Source organism: Lepus europaeus, chromosome 5 (genome assembly GCF_033115175.1).
Source record: "Lepus europaeus isolate LE1 chromosome 5, mLepTim1.pri, whole genome shotgun sequence".
Classification (NCBI taxonomy): Eukaryota; Metazoa; Chordata; class Mammalia; order Lagomorpha; family Leporidae; genus Lepus; species Lepus europaeus.
Window position 1 is genome coordinate 24,854,784 of NC_084831.1, and position 19,091 is coordinate 24,873,874.

A 19,091-nucleotide genomic window follows, 5' to 3' on the forward strand; every position below is an offset into this window, starting at 1 on the left:
TCCTGCTACTGCATACCCTGGGAGGCAGGTAGTGGCTCAAGTGTGTGGAGGGAGACCCAGATGAGTTCCATGCTCTGGGCTTTAACCTGGTCCAGCCCTGGCTGTTGTAGCCATTTGGGGAGTAAACCAGTGGATAGAAGATCTTTCTCACTGCCTGTCTCCCCCCCCCCCCAAATAAAATGAAAATAAATTTTAAAAAGTTCTAGCTTAGTGTAGTGGTAGGGCTTGCCCAGGAGGTAGCAAAGATGAGTTACACAGGAACTACAATTCAGTGTCTGGACTTCCAGCCCAGTGTTCTCCATGCTGCCACAAGTGGGAGAGGCAGGCAAAGTGATGGTAAAAGAATCAGTGCCCAGGCTGTGTGGCCCTGGGCAAGTCCTTGGGTCCAAGGGCACCTGAGAAGAAGTGGGGATCCTCCAGCACCATAAGAGGTTTTTATTTTATTTATTTATTTATTTATTTATTTATTTATTTATTTTGACAGGCAGAGTGGATAGTGAGAGAGAGAGAGAGACAGAGAGAAAGGTCTTCCTTTGTGCCGTTGGTTCACCCTCCAATGGCCGCTGCGGCCGGCGCATCGTGCTGATCCGAAGCCAGGAGCCAGGTGCTTCTCCTGGTCTCCCATGCGGGTGCAGGGCCCAAGCACTTGGGCCATCCTCCACTGCCTTCCCGGGCCATAGCAGAGAGCTGGCCTGGAAGAGGGGCAACCGGGATAGAAGGATTAGCCTGTTAAGCCACAGCGCCGGCCTCATAAGAGGTTTTTAGAAGAGGTAAGGCTTGGGCTGGCACCACGGCTCACTTGGCTAATCCTCCACTTGCGACGCTGGCACCCTGGGTTCTAGTCCCGGTCAGGGCGCTGAATTCTGTCCTGGTTGCTCCTCTTCCAGTCCAGCTCTCTGCTGTGGCCCGGGAAGGCAGTGGAGGATGGCTCAGGTCCTTGGGCCCTGCACCCCCATGGGAGACCAGGAGGAAGCGCCTGGCTCCTGGCTTCTGGCTTTTGGCTTCCACTTTCCGCCTGGCCCAGACCAGGCCACTGCAGGCATGAACCAGCAGGTGGGAGCTCATTACCTTTCAAATATATAAAAGGAAAAATAAAGGCTTGTATAAGGAGAAATGAGTGAGGGGCACACAGCTCCACAGATGCATACAGACATCAGCAGTTTACCCACATCCTCCATTACTTACACAGAAACCCACTGTAGATGCAGGCACACACTCAGCAAACACAATTGCGTGGTCACATCAATGCACAAAAGCACAAACATATTTACGTGTATGTGCACACAGGCAGACGATTACACACTCAAGACACCTGAGACAGTCACAGTGAAATAAGTAAACACACAAAGGATACATGTGGACATAAAACCAAACTCAGCCACATGGCTGCAGCTACACGTACTGTGATTGTGCAGAGAGGAGCTCACATGCTCAGGGACACAGGCACATTGGAGCACACAGTTACACATACATGTCCAATTACGGGGACTTCAAGGTCATGCACAAAGACAAGCTGGAAGAGGGGCTGGCATGGAGCAGTGGGTATTGGAGTCTGTCTGTTTGAGCCCAGCCTCTGTAGCTTAATTTAGTCAGTCGACTTAAAGGAACCTCAGTTTCCCCATCTGTAAAATGGATGATAAAAAATATCTACCTTGCAGAATTGTTTTGTGGGTGAGATGAAGTGATGGCTGAAAGCCGTCCACAGTGCCTGGCGCACAGTCGTGCTAAATAAAAGGGTGCCAATATCATTTTTGAATACCTTAACTACAGAAGTACAGTCATTTCGATACATTGTATACACAGGCATAGAGATAGGAGATACACGGACACGTGACACTCACGGGGTGGTGGCTGGTGGGCCTTAGCGACAGCAGGACGCTGAACCCCGCCTGTCTGATCTCCGCTTCTAGATCTTCTAGCTCCATTGCAGTCCTCAGAGAGGCAGCCCCTAGGGTGGGAGAGCCGGCGCCTCGCCTGCCTTACCTGGACTTCCCGGAGTGCTCTGGGTGGGGCGGCTCAGCAGGTCTCCCAGGTCCCGGGAGGGGCGGAGCCGACCGGACGCGCGAGGCCCCGCCCCTGCTCGGGCCCGCCCTCGGCCCGGCCATTGGCCACGGAGCTCGGGGGCGTGGCCGGGCTGGGGCTGGGGGCGCCCGCGGTGGCCGCCCGCGAGTCTCGCTGCCTCCCTCCCGGGGCTGCGGGCCCGGCGGCCGGGCTGGCTGGGCCAGGCTCCGTTTCCCTCGCCGGCTCCCGCGCCCGCCATGGGCAACTCACACCACAAGAGGAAGGCCCCCAGCGGCCCCCGGACCCGCAGCTTCTGGCGATTCGGGCGGTCGGCGAAGCGGTCGGCAGGTAGGGGGTGGGGGGGCGGGGGCGGAGCAGGAGGGGAGGAGGGTCTTTTGCTGCAGCCATCGTTACCGCTGCTGCCCCCTCCTGGGGCCTGGAGGGTGTGAGCGGGGGACGGCCGACGATCCCCTCGCAGACCCCACCCCTCGCGGGCACACACGGACACACGTACCCACCGATGCCCGCGGGTGGGCACACGTCCATGGTCGCAGTTTCCACGGTAGCACACACGACACCCACCCAGACGTACGGACGTGCAGACGCAAAACCACAAACAGTCGCACCTACACTGCCGCGCCACCATGGTGGGACACAGGTACATGCACCTTGGCGTGCGGCTCACAGAGCCGGTTCAGACGCACAGGCACACGCATCGGTCGTGTAGGTACGGCTGCCCAGCGTTTTAGACACACGGAGGTGCGGGTTCACAACTGCCCAGCCAGGCTCACAGGCAGACCGCAAGGCGCTCACACTTGTTCCCCAGGCCCTAGCCCCCGATCGGCTGAAAGTTTGCTGGAGGGAGGGGAGACAAAGGTGGAGGAGAAGCAGGAAACAGGGGCTGGAGGCTCGGGACCGCCTCCGTCTGGCGCGATCGGGAGTCAGACTGGTTCTCTCGGTTCCTTCCCTACCCCCACCCCCGCCACCGCGGCCTCTCCCCGGTCCCCCGCCCCTCCCCCTCAGTCCCCGAGGTCGCCGCCGCATCTCCCCCTTTTCAATGCAGCCACCGAGCTGGAACGCAGCCCTCGCCAGCGTGCTGCGGGATCCCTCCGCGGGTCACATTCCAGCCTCCGAGGGGTGGGGATAGGGATGGGGAAGGCCCTAGCGCCGGGAGATGGGATTCCTGGTTTCCCCTAGCGAATGCGGCAGTTCAGGGTTTTCCCAGGAGTCCCAAGGGACGTGGAGGAGGGGCGGCTGGAGACGCCTGGTTTTCTCACCTGGTGAATTCAGAGATGGGGGAGGGGCAGGGTAGTGGGTCTGACCCCGCTACTCCCCCCAGATGGGGGGCATTTCAGCAGAGGCGAGTTGCCTGGGAGTACCTGCGGGTGAGGGGGTGGGGGGAGGGAATCCTGCGTGATGGGGGAATCCACCCGCGTGTCCCTTGGATGGCCCGCATTCCTCGAGGTTCAGCACAGGAGTTGATGATCTCATCCCTCCTCACAGGGGGCTAAGGAAAGAGCCTGGGCTGGGAAGGAGGGAGCCCGTTCCTCTGTGGTTCTGGTACGGGAGCTGGTGACCTTGGGCACATTTTTTTTTTCCACTTTGGACTTCCGGGCTCCTGTAGAGGAGAGGGCCAGTCTGTGAAATTAGGGGGTCCTGGTTTAGATGACTTCCTGAGATCCTTATGTTTCTGGCTAGCCATTTTCCAGATGAAGGGACTGAGGTCTAGGGAATGGGGGCTTTTCCAAGGTCATTGCCTGGGGCAGTTCAGGAGCAGTGCCCATAACGGAACTAGCAGTAGGGAAGGGGCTAATTAAGTTCAGGTGCGGGCTCTGAGGATTCCTTAGAGGGCAGGTGTCGGTGAGAGACTCCAGGAGCTTCCAGTACCCTCCCTGCCACCTTGGCGGTCCTCAAATCGCGGCTGTGCCAACCCTGCTCTCCTAGAATCCGAACTGGGCGGGCAGGACTGGGGCTGCTCATCCGCCCTCCGATGACAGCTCTGATCTGATGGTTTCCTGAGAGCAGCTGTGGGCCCGGGCTTGTGGCTGCGATGGAGTGGAGCATGAGAAGGCTGCGCTCACAGCCTCCTGCCAGCTGGCCTTGGAGGAAGGGGCCTGGGGCTTCCAGCCCCTGCTGCAACCCCAGGGCCAAACAGGCCGTCAGGTGTTCCTGCAAGACCACAAAGCACTGTTGAGCAACACAAAAGCAAGTATAGGGACGATTCCAGGCCGTATCTTTATAGACAGTTGAGGAGATGGTGTTAATTTGGTTTTGGAAGTGACTGCTGGATTGGGATTAGAGAGGACATGGCTTGGGGTTCATTTCAGCTGTGGGGCATGCGTGTGAGCAAAGGCAGAAGTTGAGACCAAACAGGTAGGTTGGGTAGCAAAGCCGTTGGAGGCTCCTTTGTGCCCAGGAGGAGGAGTGGTTCCCCTGTGAGGGTAGGACTCCTTTGCTGGAGTCTGAAGCGTCCCTAGCCCCAGCCTGTGCTGGAGCCCAAATAACTTACCCACTTGGTGAGTGTGTGAGGGGCAGGGTGGCGAGAGTGCAGGGTTGCCAGAGAGGCTGCAGTCTGCAGGGAGGGGTATGCGAGGAAGACGGTGGTGGCTTCAGGGCCGGGGCAGGTGCAGGCAGGACAGGTTGAGGGGTGGGGTGGTGAGAGTGGAAGCCTGGGAGCTTCCTTGTAGTAATTCAGGGGAGAGGTGACGAGGTGAGGCCCTGGATGGCTGTGGGCTGTGGGAGTGGAGAGGAGTGGCACCTGCGGACACCTCGGGGGAGGTGGCAAAACTGATAGGACGTGACATTCATCAGAGGTAAGGAGTGAGGGCCAGGGAGGTGTGAAGGCTGCTTGGCTGGGCCTGGTAGCCCCAGTAAGAACACAGAGTAAAGAGAAAGGCCCTGTGCTAACCCCTTTTTAGTGAATTGGTTTGTCTTCCAATGGGCTGACAAGTGAGAAGCTGTTCTCCCCATTTTACCCCTGGGGAAGCTCGAGGTCAGAGAAGTGCAGTCATTTGCCGAACAGCAGGGAGAGAGCTGCACCTCCGTTCCAGCTCCAGCCTGTAGATGACAGGGGCTGTGCTCTTAGTCACCTCCAGGATACGTGGGTCTCATGGCCAAGGGGCCTGCAGGTCCTCCGGACAAAGAAGGCCTGAGCCCTGGGGTAGTGGAGCCCTATAGGGAGCCCACTGCAGGGAAGGGGTGAGGACCACGCTCTGACTCCCCATAGAGACGGAGCAGGTGGAAAGTGGGAAGCGAAACCGAGATCTGAGCAAGGGTGACCCACTGAGTCAGATGCCCTTGGAGGGTGCACAGGGCTGCAGGCGGGTGAGGCCACCCTCTGCTGCAAAGACACTAGAATCCAGCCCAGCTCTCCCCTCGTCAGCCTGGGCAGGCTCGGGGGTGAGGGAGGGTATGAATGGGGAGGGGAAGAGCCCCACTCCATGCACCTCCTCCCGTGGGCGGTCATGTCAGGTGCACATACGTGGCTCTCCCTCCAGCTGGATTTGTTCCCGTGTTGCGGGTGGAGTGGGGTCAGACCATCTGGATTTCTTTTTTGCCTTCTTCAAAGGGCCGGGGCCTTTGCTGGGTTCCATAGCTGGGAGAATGCCCTGTTCCCTGGCTCTCCTGTGTCTCCTCCCCTTTCCTAGGGGTAGGGAGGGAGGCCTGTGACCAACTGCTGGTGTGACTCTGGCCTTCAAGATAAGGGGCTGTCTCAGCCCTCTCTGATCTGAGGGATCTGAGATAAGCTGAGCCCCCTTGCTGCCCTAGGCCCAGGCCCAGGCCCAGACGGGGAACCGACCACTGCCCTCCTAGGGGCAGTTACACAAGCTGAGGGCTCTTAAGAGATGTCTATCCAGGCCGGCGCCGTGGCTTAACAGGCTAATCCTCCGCCTTGTGGTGCCGGCACCCCGGGTTCTAGTCCCGGTTGGGGCGCCGGATTCTATCCCGGTTGCCCCTCTTCCAGGCCAGCTCTCTGCTATGGCCCAAGTCCTTGGGCCCTGCACCCGCATGGGAGACCAGGAAAAGCACCTGGCTCCTGGCTTCGGATCAGTGCGATGAGCCGGCCGCAGCGGCCATTGGAGGGTGAACCAACGGCAAAAAGGAAGACCTTTCTCTCTGTCTCTCTTTCTCTCTCACTATCCACTCTGCCTGTCAAAAAAAAAAAAAAAAAAAAAAAAAAAAAAAAGAGAGAGATGTCTCTCCAAACCTCCTGCAGCACAGGTGGAGACACTGAGGCCCAACACAGGGCAGTGCCCAGTTCATGTCATTCGCAAACCTAGACCTGGAATTCCCAGCCCTCAGAACAGCAGGGCCTGAGGGCTGTCACGGTGGAGAGATAGGGAGCTGATGTTAAGTGTCCTTTATCAGACCTTATCTTAATGGCCCTCTACTCCACTTGTGATTTGAGGAGAGCTTCCGAAGTGGGTGGCTGGGAAGAACTGGGTTTTGCATTTAGGCAGAGCCCGGCTGCTCTTTGGCATTTCTAGCCCAGTGACCTTGGACAAGTCATTGACCCTTGGGAAGAGCCTGGGTCTGTCCCATGAGAGGGGTGTAGTGAGACTGTGTGTGTCTCACCTGATAAGGGCCGGTCTGTTATTGTGCCCTAAGTGGAAAGGCAGCCAGGCCCAGGGCTTGCTCTGCCCCCTCTCCCAGGAGAGGCAGACACTCCCTCTTGGTTGCAAGGCTTGTGTTAACTTTCCAGGTGCTCTGTGAGATGGGTGTTAGTTCCACTTTACAGATGAGAGGACTGAGGCCCAGAGAGGCAGATACTGATCCAAGGTGTGGAATGCAGACCTCCTGATTCCCAGCCCTCTCCTCTCCTGACTTTATGGTGGCTGCTTCTCCGGCATCCATAAAATGGGGCTAATCACGCCTTGAAGGACTAAAGGAAAGTGCCCTGGAAAGTCGGAGCTGGGCCTGGATCGAAAGGGATTAAGATGTCATTGTCAGGGGCAAACACTGGCCTGGAAACACATTATGACATTTATTAGTATTATCGTAGCTAATTCCTCCCTGTACCAGTGCCCATTCCCCCAGGGCACCCTGTGGGATGGGATCCTCCGGCTCTGCTCCCCAGTATTTACCTTAGAACCGGCCTGTCTGCCCTGCCTCCACTGGGGTGGGGCTGGACACTGAGAGCGGAAGGGAGGGGAGTCCCCTGCTGCAGAGGTGGGGTCCACAGCTCCCTTTTCTCTGGGTGGGATTGAGGCTGTGGCCCCCACTTAACCTTTTAACTTTCTCAGACTCTGCACCACTCGGGCATTTGCCCGGAGAGACCCAGGTTCCAATCTGGGATCTGCCCCTTGGTGGTTAGGTGACCTTGAGCTAGTCAGTTTCCCTTGAGCCTCCTTGAGGCGTGGCTGCTGTCAGGCTGTTAGGTGTTCTGGAGACCAGAGAGAAAGTGTGTTGTGGACTGTGCCGGGGCTCCACCTGTTAGTTTGTTCTGCCTGTTTCCCTTTGTCTTATCCCTGTGGGAATAAAATCCACCCACGCTGTAGGTTCTGCTCCTGCCTGTAGAATGTGTGACCTGGGGAAGGCCCTGGGCCCCTTGGAGCCTTCATTTGTCCAGCTGTACAGGGAAGGGTGGAGGCCTCTGTGGACCATGAATGCTGGCTCAGGGGCTGGCTGGGGGCAGTTAAAACAGGACGGAGAGTGGGGGCCAGGCCATCTGGAGGGTTGCAGCTCCTGAGCAAGGCCACCTGGACGGCAGTGCCCTGCCCCCCTCATTCCTGTCCCCTGAGTCAGGCCTGCCAGGCTCTGGGCTCTGCCGCCCCCACCCCTTGCTGTGGAATGGGGCAGGTTGAGGCCTCACCCCATGGAGGATGTTGCCAAGACCGCAACCGACGCATGCGCACATGGATGTGCGTGGCCGTGGGGGCGGGGCTCCTTTCCCATTCCTCCCTGTCCCCAGGCTCAGGAAAGCCCCTGAACTGGTGAATGTGTGCACCTGCCTTCCTGTAGCTGCTTGGCAGGCCCAGTGTGAGACTGTGCAGTCACGATCCTGGGTGAGGTGGGCAGGGACCACGGTGGCCTGCCTGTGCTTTGTGGGCGTGGTCCTGAGAGTGACCAGGGGCAGAGGCATTCTGGAGGTCTGGGCCCCAGTGGACTGTATCAGCTCAGGTGCTTGCCTGGATGCTTACTGGGGTACCCTGTGTGTAGGGGATGTGGCTGGGACCTGGGGGGGAGGTGTCTCACATCCCCAAAGCCTCATCACTCAGGCAGATGGGAGAGGTGGAGGCTTCCCTCAGGGGCCCAGGCTGCACTCTGGGCTGTACCCAAGCAAAAAGCCCAGGACAGGCACTCTAAGTGTGATGGTCCACAAGGTCCTTCCACTCTCTGGGCTTCAGTTTCTTTGTGAGGTGCCCGCTGCCTCACCTGAGACTCAGGTTACTGAGCCCCTCCCCAAGCAAGCCCACCCCCCACCCCCCACTCCGTGTAGACCTGGTCCTGTAGTGGCTCAGAGAGGCCCCAGATTCTGGCTAGGCTGGGGAGGGGGAGGGGTGTTGCTGGGGCAACCAGATGTTATCAAGTGTGAGAGCCTTGGTTCCTCTGGGGAATCTGCAGCTGTGGCCTTGCCTGCCAGCTGTGGGGCCTGGGACCTCCATGAGCTAATGTTTCTCCGCCCCCTCCTCCCACCCTCTCCCCACCCCTCCTGCCCCCACTTTGCGAGAGCTTAGCGCTTAGCGTCCCTGGTTAGCGGGAAGCTGAGGGTGACTGCTGTGCTTGCTGATGCTTGGTTTTGGAGCAGAAGGGCCTGGGAAGTCACCCAGCTGTGTGGTCGGCTGTAGGAGAGGACCCTCCGGCCCCTCCCTCGAAGGCTGCTGTAAGATCCATGAGTGCAGTGGGTTAAGCCGCCACCTGCAGTGCCAGCATCCTATATGGCTGCTCCACTTCCAATCCAGTTCCCTGCTAGTGCACCTGGGAAAGCAGCGAAGATGGCCCAAGCCCTTCGGCACCTGCACCCACGCGGAAGACATGGAAGAAGCTCTGGGCCCCTGGCTTCCTCCTGGCCCAGCACTGGCTGTTTAGGCCATCTGGGGGAGTGAACCAGGCGGTGGAAGATCTCTCTCTCTCTCTGTCTCACCCTCTCTCTGTAACTCTTTCAAGTAAATAAATAAATCTTTAAAAGAAAAAAGATCCATGACCGCAGAGACTGGGCTTTGCCTTCCCCCAGCACCTGTGCCGGGCAGGAGTTAATCTCCCTGCCTGTCGTCTGCTGCTCCTATCTGTGTGTGGGGGGCTGATAAGAGGAGCCGGAGGGGGATGGTGCGTGATTACAAGAAACCGCTGGTTTGTAGGGCAGAGGGGGTCCCTTGACGGTTGTTCCTCGGGGAGCTGAGGTTTGTTGCTGGGACAGCAAACTGAACATTGTGTTTGGATTCTGGTTGTTCTGAGTCAGGAGGCTGCTCTGCACACAGTGGAGACCAGAGAGGCAGCTGCGTAGAATGCTTGCTTTCTCTGGCCTCCATTTCCTCATCTGTAAAATGGGGTTACAAGTGCTGCTCGTTAAAGACTGTTGTCCAGATTTTGATGATTTGTTGATGTATGCTGCCCAAGCCCACAGCTTCCAGGATGAGGAATCAGCCATGTGCTTGAGAGGCCTCAGAAAGGTCAGGGTTGGGTGGGCAGCAAATGCGGAAGGAGCTGCAGAGGGGTCTTGTAGGTTGGGAGCCACTGTGCATTCTTTTTTTTATTTGAGAGGAGGAGGCAGATGGGCAGAGATAGAGAGTTCCCACTCACTGGTTCACTCCCCAGCTGCCCAGAACCACCTAGGAGCTGGGAACTCAACCCAGGTGGTAGGCACCCCGTTACTACGCCATCACTGCTGCTTCCCATTAGCAGGTAGCTGGGGTCAGAAGCTGGTGTTGGCTTTGAACTCAGGCATTCTGATGTGAGACTCTGGTGTCTTTTTTTTTTTTTTAGATTTATATTATTTATTTGAGAGGTAGAGTTACAGACAGAAGGAGAGACAGAAAAAAAGTCTTCCATCCACTGGTTTACTCCCCAAATGTCTGCAACGGTCAGAGCTGGGCTGATCCAAAGCCAGGAGCTTCTTCTGGGTATTCTATGCGGGTGCTGGGACCCAAGGACTTGAGCCATCTTCTACTGCTTTCCCAGGCCATAGCAGAGAGCTGGATGGGAAGTGGAGTAGCCGGTCTCTAACTGGCGCCCATATGGGGGGTGGCGCTGTAGGTGGAGGCTTAGCCCACTACACCACGCTGCTGGCCTAGACTCTAGTATCTTAACCAGCATCTTTTAATTGCTAGGCTAAATGCCTGCCCCACTGTGAACTCTTTTTTTTTTTTTTTTTTTAAGATTTAGTCACCCATTTGAAAGGTAGTTACTGAGTGGGAACTCTTCCATTTGCTAGTTACCTCCCCAAATAGCCACAATGGCCAGGGTTGAACCAGGCTGGAGCCAGGAGCTCCATCTGGATCTCTTACATGGACAACAGGGGTCCAAGCACTTGGGCCATCCTCTGCTACTTTCCCAGGCACATTAGCAGGAAGCTGGATTAGAAGTGGAGCAGCCGGGACTTCAACCAGTGGCGCTCATGTGGAATGCTGGCGTTAACAGGTGTAGCTTAACCTGCTGCACCATAATGCCAGCTCCCAAATTTTGGGTCCTTAGGGGTTCAGAGAGAGAGGTGTAGTGAGGGAGGGGCGACCATAGGCGAGTTTGGGGTTCAGAGGTTACAGTTCATAGACCCTCTCTTTTATTAGAGTCTCAGCTACTCTTTTTAGGATTGTTAGCGGGGATTTTTTTATTTTTAATTTTATTTATTTGATTATTTATTTGAAAGGCAGAGTTACAGAGAGATGGAGAGAGAGAGAGAGAAGTCTTCCATCCGCTAGTTCACTCTCCAAATGGCTGCAATGGCTGGAGCTGAGCTGATCCAAAGCCAGGATCCAGAAGTTTCTTCTGGGCCTCTCACATGGGTACAGGGGCCCAACCACTTGGGCCATCCTCTGCTGCTTTCCCATGTACATTAGCAGGGAGCTGGATTGGAAGTGGAGCAGCCAGGACTCAAACTGGTGCCCATAAGGGATGCTGGCGCCCTGGGGCTGGGGGGGGGGGGTGTCTTTTTTTTTTTTTTTTAAATGGAGCCAATTCCCAGCTGAAACCATCAATGATGATCATGGGCTTGATTATAAAGCAGACTCTGCCAGGGCTCACTCAGTCTCCTGTCTCTCTCTCTCTTTTTAAAAAAGATTATTTATTTGAAAGTCAGAGTTACACAGAGAGAGGAGAGACAGAGAGAGAGAGAGAGAGAGAGAGAGAGAGAGAGAGAGGTCCTCCATCCAGTGGTTCACTCCCCAATTGGCTGCAATGACCAGAGCTGTGCCGATCTGAAGCCAGCAGCGAGGAGCTTCTTCCAGGTCTCCCATGCAGGTGCAGGGTCCCAAGGACTTGGGTCATCTTCCACTGCTTTCCCAGGCCATAGCAGAGAGCTGGATCGGAAGTGGAGCAGCTGGGTCTCGAATTGGTGACCATATGGGATGCCGGTGCTTCAGGCCAGGGCGTTAACCCACTGCGCCACAGCATCAGCACCCCTCTCTATTTTTAATTCAAGAGGCAACAGGGACAAAGAAATTGAATGAACTCCCATCTGCTGGTTCACTCCCCAGATTGCTACAGCTGCTGGGTCTGGGCTGGGCTGAACAAAGCTGGAAACCCAATCTAGGTCTCTCGTATGGGTGGCAGGGACCAACTGAGTCACACTGGGTCCACACTGGCAGGAAGCTGGCACTGGCAGTTGGGAGCCAGGGGTTGAATCCAGGCACTGCAGTATGGGACACCGGTGTCTTAACTAGCCTCTTCGTCACTAGACTAAACATCCAACCTGCCCCGTCCATTTTTTTTTTTTTTTAAAGACGTATTTTATTTACTTGAAAGGCAGTTACAGAGAGAAAGGGAAAGGGAGAAAGAGATCTTCCCTCTGCTGGTTCACTCCCCACATTGCCACAGTGGCTGGGGCTGGACCAGGCCATAGCCAGGAGCCTGGCACTCCATCCGAGTCTCCCACGTGGGTGGCAGGGGCCCAGATCCTTGCCCCATCTTCTGCTGCCCTCTGCATTATCAGGAAGCAGAGCAGCTGGGGCTTGAACCGGTGCTCTGACACGGGATGCTGATGTCGCAGGCGGTGGCTTAGCCAGCCGTGCCACAATACTGACCTTACCCCCCTTTTAAAATTAGACTTTTTTTTTTTTTAATTGACAGGCTGAGAGACAATGACAGTAGAGTGACAGTGAACTGATTCACTCCCTGAATGTCTGCAGTGGCCATCTGGGGCTGGGATGGGGCCCGAGTTGGAAGTTGGGAACTCAAGCCACGTCTCCCCTGTAGAACCCAATTGCTGAGCCGTTACTACTCCCTCCCGGGGTCTGCATCAGTTGGAAGTTGGAGTGAGGAGTCCGAGCCGGTTGTTGAACCCAGGTGCTCCAGTGTGGGCAGGTGGAACCCCTGCTCTCTGATTTTCTGGCTCATTCTGCTCCTTGCCGGGGGACCCGGCACAGATCCCAGAGTCACAGAGAGGGGTCAGTGGAAAGAAACCTGGGCGGAAGGAGTTGGAGGTCAGTGTGGAAGCCCTGCCTGTGCTGTGTGACTTCCCGGCCTCTGATGTCGCATTGTCAAAGTGGGAAGAAAGCCCTTTGGAAAGTGTGGGGCTGGACACACGCTAGAGAGGTTGTTGGCAGCAGCCACTGTGATTCTGCCCTGGGCCTGTCCTGGCTTCCCGGGTGGGTCCTGGGTCCTGGGCCAGCCCCCTGCCCCTCCAGGGGCCTCTTCAACCCCACAGGGCTGTCCTGGGCTTCTGCCTGACTGCCTCATTGGCTGAGCTCTGTCCCCAGGGCATTACCCTCACCGGCCAGGAGGGCTTAGGGGCGGGCACCTTGCCAAGTCTAGTCTGGCGGCTGGTCCGCCTCCCATCTGGCAGCCGGGACCCCTGCCCCAGCTCTGGCTCCGGAATATTTAGACCAGGACGCAGTGGCAGAGTTAGGGGACCCCCGCTGCAGCTGAGTAACCAGAGCGGGGAACGCACAGACTCCGTGCCTCAGTTTCCCTCCTGCGCCCTGCATCCTTCTTGAGGGCGGGGTCGGCCGGTGGGCGGGATCAGTGGCGAAGGTGGGAGGAGGACCTGGAGCGGCCCCTCCCCCTCCGGCTGGCGGCAGTGCTGCCGCGGGGCGGGGACGCGAGCGCACGGGCGTTTTCCTCCGTGCTGGGTCATGGTGAAGGCACCGCGCGGCGCTCGGGAGAGGCCGGGAGAGGGGACGGTCGCGAGCGGCGCCCGCAGTCATGGTGGTGTTCCTGGGCCGCCACCTCCCCACGCTTCCTGGGCTCTTTAAGAAGAAGGGTGAGTGGGTGTGGCAGCGGGGTGAGAGCCCGGATTGTCCATGTGTCCCTTTGCCGGACCCTGGTGTAGAAAAAGGGGTCAAGGCCGGGAAGGAGTAATGGAGGTGGGGGCTGGGGGCTGGTAGCGAGGCCAGAGTCTCCCGTGCTGCTTTGTCCGGCCGCTTTGCTGCTGCCTTTGTCTGGGCCCTGCCTGTGCTTGGGAGGATGGGGCCAGGTGTCTCTGACCTTGAAGCCGCGCTTGAGCTGCAAGCGCTTCGCTGAGCACAGCCCGGGGCCCGGTTCAGAGAGCCGGCAGCCCCCTCCCCAGTGAGAGGGGCTGTGGGCTGGGAGCAGAGGTGGGGAAAGTAGTTCCACAGGAAGTTGGGGGACTTAGAGGCGTGGGGTGGGGGGAACCTGTGCCCACTCCTCCTCCAAAGACCTGGGCTTCCATGCCAGGATTAAGACAGAGGTGGCCAGGGATTCCAGGTGTGTGTGACCCAGGAGCGTCCCGGGGCAGCCCAGAGTTTTCCTCCTGGCTCTGACTCCCGTTTGCTGGCTGACCTTAGGCAGGGCCTTTCCCCCTTGAGCCTGTTTTCCCCATCTTGTCAAAACAGGAGGATTGGATGAGCAGTTCCCATCAGGTCCCCTGGGGGACCCCAGCTCTGCCCTGGTGGGACTCCCGAGGATGCCCAGGAGGAGAGGCAGGTGTTTGGGGGCGCGGCCCTGTGATGGGTTTGTTTTGTTCCTGCTCCGGCACAAGGTGCCATCCAGGTCACATGACCCTCCTAGCGCTTTTGCTTATGTTGTCGGTTTCATTTAGAGGGGGGCCAGGGCTGCAAAGTGCTGACGCAGCCCCCCCACACCCAGGATTAGATGACCAACCCCTCCGTGGGCGGGGCTTGTAACTGGAGCCTTTGTAATGGATCCTGGCTCCTCTGCACCAAGGGCCAGGGCCTCTAGGAGGGAGGGGAGTGGGGGGGGCACCTGGGACTGTTCCCTGAGCAGAGTCCGGAGCTTCCTTGGCTGAGGGTGGCAGGGCCCAGTCCTCCTCTCTCTGCCCGTACTTCTAAGGGCCAGCCACATGGGTGAGTAGGGGACCCACAAGGTTATATATACCCCCATGTGTGCCTTCCCCCAGGCTTTGCTGGGACTCTGGGTAGGTCCCCTGCCAGCTCCCACTCTTTCCTGGTCTTCCTTCTTTCTGGATGTAGGCCGAGAGGTTTCACTATAAGTATGCTTATAGGGGACTTGGGGGCTGCAGCTGGGGAATGTGTGTCCCCAGGCAGTCTTGTATGGGGCCCTGAATGACAGACACAGTTTGTGTGTGCACAGTGGGAGCTGTATGTATTGGGTGCATATCCCAGAACGATGGGTTGTGTGTCCAGGTGGGGGGAAGTGGGTATCACCGTGTGCGCAGGGGCTGTGCACAGGCTGGGGACTGTGGGTACCCTTGTGGCTGTGCCTTGTGGCATGTCCGGGACCCCAATGTCTTCCAGCCCCAACTTCCCTCCCTCCTCCATCCCACTAGGCTCTGCCAAAGCTGAGAATGACAAACATCAAAGCGTAGGGCCCGGCCAGGGGCCAGGGTCTGCAGTGGATGAACACCAGGACAATGTCTTCTTCCCCAGTGGGCGGCCACCCCACCTGGAAGAGCTGCACACGCAAGCGCAGGAGGGGCTCCGCTCACTGCAGCACCAAGGTAACACTCCCCTCCCGCCAGTGTACTCTCTTAGCTCCCAAGGTTGGAGGCCAAGCCCAACACACCCTCTGGTATCTTCCAGAAAAACAGAAACTGAACAAAAGTGGCTGGGACCATGGAGACACCCAGAGCATCCAGGTGAGCCCCCCGCCCAGTCCCTCTGGACTCCTCCCTCCCTGCCCCACCTCTACACACACCCCTTTGGACCCTTCTGGAACTGTTTCCTTCCTGTGTCCTGAGGGGCCAGGCCAAGGTTGCTGCAGCTGCTGCTGGGTTATACTGGGGGCGGGGGCGATCCACGAGCCAGAGTTCCAGTGGGGAGAGTTGGAGGCAGCCCCGCCCAGGCCAGGGCCTGATCTCCTTCTTCTTCCCCCGATAGTCCTCCCGTACGGGGCCGGATGAAGACAGCATCTCCTTCTGCAGCCAGACCACGTCCTACACGGCCGAGAGCTCCACGGCAGAGGATGCTCTTTCTATCCGCTCTGAGATGATCCAGCGCAAAGGTGTCTGCGCACCAGCTGGGATTTGTGGGCAGGGGAGGGGACGGGGGGCACCGTTGGCTTGCCCATTTCCTCCTAACCCAGGGGCTCCCTAGGCTTTGTGACTCAGTGAATTCAGGAGACACAGTCTCCTGTGTCCTCCTGGAGATTCACAACATGTGGGCTGTGCAGCAGGACAGTTCAGAGTGGGGAAGGCTGGGTGTGAGGCCTGGCGTTGACACGTACTAGCTGTGTGACCTTGGGCAAACCCTTAACCTCTCTGAGCTTCTGTTTAATGTTCTATAAAAATGAGAGTAATAAGAGTACTTACCTTGTTGGAATGGATGCCAAGTGTTTAGCCTGCTGGCTGACACATAGTCCTGTGTTTACTGAGTGGAAATTATCATTGTTGACTTAGCAGCATCCTAGAAGTCTTACAGAAAAGCAACTTCCCGTTTGGTTTAACCCGGCTTCGCCCACACCTATTTGACTGTGCAAATTGTTTTTTTCCCATAACTCTTCTTATTCCACAAAAGTGGTGCTCTGCAGAGTGTGCTGACTCCTGCTGCTCTAACGGTTTTTTTTTCTTCCACCCCTGCTCATCTCCCCCGGACTGGCCCCTAGGCTCCACCTTCCGACCTCATGACTCATTTCCAAAGTCATCCGGGAAGTCAGGGCGACGGCGGCGGCCACGGCGGAGCACCGTGCTGGGTCTACCACAACACGTGCAGAAGGAACTCGGTGAGCCCTGGACTGGGAGGGCGGCGGCGGTGGCCTCGGGGAGCGCTGGCCAGTCCCTCTCTGCTGACCCCCCACCTCTCCCGTTTCTCCCAGGCCTGCGAAATGAGCGGGAGGCACCAGGCACTCCTCGGCCTCCTGGTCCGCGGGACACTGTACGCATCCCCACTGTGGATGGCCGCCCAGCGGGGCTGGCCTTGGGGACAGGGGCCCGGGTGTCCCTGCAGGCACTGGAGGCAGAGGCGGAGGCGGAGGCGGGCGCCGAGACAGAGGCCGCACTGCAGCGCCACATCGACCGTGTCTACCGGGACGATACCCTGGTTGGCCGGTCCACAGGGGCCCGGCCCCCGCCGTTGAACCGGCCCATGTCCTTAGCAGTGCCTGGAATGACAGGAGGGGCAGGGCCTCCGGAGCCCCTCAGCCCAGCCATGTCCATCTCGCCCCAGGCCACTTACTTGTCGAAGCTGATCCCACACGCCGTGTTGCCACCCACCGTGGACGTGGTGGCCTTGGGCCGCCGCAGCCTGCGCACACTGAGCCGCTGCAGCCTGCTCTCGGCCAGCCCGGCCTCCGTCCGCTCGCTGGGCCGCTTCTCCTCAGCCTCGAGCCCACGGCCCCTCAGCCGCCACCCCTCCTCCTCCAGCGACACCTGGAGCCACTCTCAATCCTCCGAGACCATCGTATCCGACGGGTCCACCCTCTCCTCGAAGGGGGGCTCCGAGGGCCGGCCAGAAGGCTCAGTGGCCAGCAGCAGCGTGGCACCCCCTCCCCAGGGCGGCAGTGGCCGGGGCTCCCCCAGCGGGGGCAGCACTGCAGAGGCCTCGGACACGGTCAGCATCCGGAGCAGCGGGCAGCTGTCGGGCCGCAGTGTGTCCCTCCGGAAGCTGAAGCGGCCCCCACCCCCTCCCCGCCGGACCTACTCCCTGCACCAGCGGGGCTCCGCAGCACCTGACGGCCCCTCAGGCTTGCCTCCCAAGCCTGAACGCAAGCAGCAGCAGCAGCAGCAGCAGCCGCCGCAGCCCCGGCCGCCCACCACGGGGGGATCAGAAGGGCTGGGGGCGGCACCCTGTCCCCGCACCTCAGCAGGCGGCTGGGCACCTGGCTTGTCTCCGAGTGGCTCCCGGCGCCCCCCGCGCTCCCCAGAACGGACACTTTCACCCTCCAGTGGGTACTCTAGCCAGAGTGGGACCCCCACCCTCCCTCCCAAGGGCTTGGCAGGTGCCCCTGCTTCCCCAGGCAAGGCTCAGCCCCCTAAACCCGAGCGTGTCACTTCCCTTCGATCTCCTGGGGCCTCTGTCTCCTCCTCCCTCACTTCTCTGTGCTCCTCCTCCTCTGACCCTGCCCCCTCGGACCGCTCTGGTCCACAGATGTCAACCCCCCTGGGTGACAGGTTTGTGATACCTCCTCACCCCAAGGTGCCTGCGCCCTTCTCCCCACCTCCATCCAAGCCCAAGAGCCCTAACCAGGCTGCCCCTGCTCTGGCCACCCCTGTTCTGGCTTCTGGGCCTGTCTCTCCCCATGAGGCCAGTCCTGCAGCCCCTGCCACCCCCCAGGCATCCCTGACCCCACTCCTGGAGGCTCCCATCATCTCCAAAGACCCTTCACCCCCGCCATCCCCACCCCCATCTTATCATCCCCCGCCACCCCCCACTAAGAAGCTGGAGGTGGTTGAGGAGGCTCCAGCTGCCCCAGAGACTACTGAGGAGCCCCTCCAAGATCCCAGCTGGCCCCCGCCCCCGCCGCCTGCACCCGAGGAGCAGGACCTGTCCATGGCTGACTTCCCCCCACCCGAGGAGGCCTTTTTCTCTGTGGCTGGCCCAGAGCCTGCAGACCCCTCTGGTGCCCCGGAGCCTGGCAGTTCGCCAGCTGCTGTCTCTTTGCAGAGCCAGCTCCAAGGTACTCCAGAGCCCCCTCCGGCCCCGCCAGCCCCACCAGCCCCGCCAGCCCCGCCATCTCCAGCTAGTTCTGCCCCAGGGCTTGTGGCCAAGCTCCCTCGGAAGGAACCAGTGGGCTGCAGCAGCAAGAGCAGCGGGGCGCCCAGGGAGGACGCCGGTGCGCCTCTGGTCACGCCTTCGCTGCTGCAGATGGTACGGCTGCGCTCCGTGGGCGCGTCCACTGGGGCTCCCACCCCAGCGTCAGGGCCGTTGGCCCCTCAGAAGCCCCTGCGAAGGGCCCTGTCTGGACGGGCCAGCCCCGTGCCAGCCCCGTGCTCAGGGCTGCATGCTGCTGTGCGACTCAAGGCATCCAGCCTGGCTGCCGCCGATGGCCTGCTGAGTGCCCAGCCCAGCGGAGCGCCCGAGGCAGAGCTGCGGCCTCCCCAGTCTCCCGCCTCCACCGCCAGCTTCATCTTCTCCAAGGGCACCAAGAAGCTGCAGCTCGAGCGGCCCGCGTCTCCTGAGGCCCAGGCCGACCTCCAGCGGAAAATGGTGGCTGAACTTCGGAGCATCTCGGAGCAACGAGATGCCCAGCCCCCAAAGAAGCCGCCGAAGGCTCCTCCACCTGTGGCCCGCAAGCCGTCTGTGGGAGTCCCACCGCCTGCCTCCCCCAGCTTCCCTCGGGCTGAGTCCCTCAGTGCTCCTCCCACCAATGGCCTCAGTCATGCTGAGGACAGGACTAAGGGGGAGCTGGCGGCGAACGGAGGTGTGGTGCAGCTGGCATGCCCAGAGGAGAAGATGGGCCCCCCAGGCTCAGGTATGGTGGGCAGTGCTGGGAAGTGGTCATCCCGAGTACCCCCGGAAGGGTTCGCGCTTGGTCTTGGGATGCCTGGGAAGCTACTGGGAAGGAGCTGCTGGGGTGAGGCTGGGGGGCCTTGGCATCACGCCAGCTGAGTTTGAATCCCAACT

General features: G+C 59.2%; 1 protein-coding gene across 3 annotated transcripts in view; it reads left to right on the plus strand.

The window, feature by feature from the left end:
• NHSL3 (NHS like 3) overlaps positions 1 to 19,091 on the plus strand; it is a 29,455-nt gene that overhangs the window by 8,042 nt on the left and 2,322 nt on the right. The window contains exons 1-6 of one of the 3 annotated variants that reach the window (XM_062190884.1): positions 2,219 to 2,349; positions 14,861 to 15,031; positions 15,114 to 15,169; positions 15,411 to 15,534; positions 16,135 to 16,251; positions 16,345 to 18,939. In XM_062190884.1, the coding sequence (XP_062046868.1) occupies positions 2,259 to 2,349; positions 14,861 to 15,031; positions 15,114 to 15,169; positions 15,411 to 15,534; positions 16,135 to 16,251; positions 16,345 to 18,939 (3,154 nt within the window). In that variant the 5' untranslated portion in view covers positions 2,219 to 2,258. Of the gene's footprint in view, positions 1 to 2,218; positions 2,350 to 13,248; positions 13,355 to 14,860; positions 15,032 to 15,113; positions 15,170 to 15,410; positions 15,535 to 16,134; positions 16,252 to 16,344; positions 18,940 to 19,091 lie in introns of those variants that run through there. The other 2 variants (XM_062190885.1, XM_062190882.1) reach the window with 2 other exon arrangements.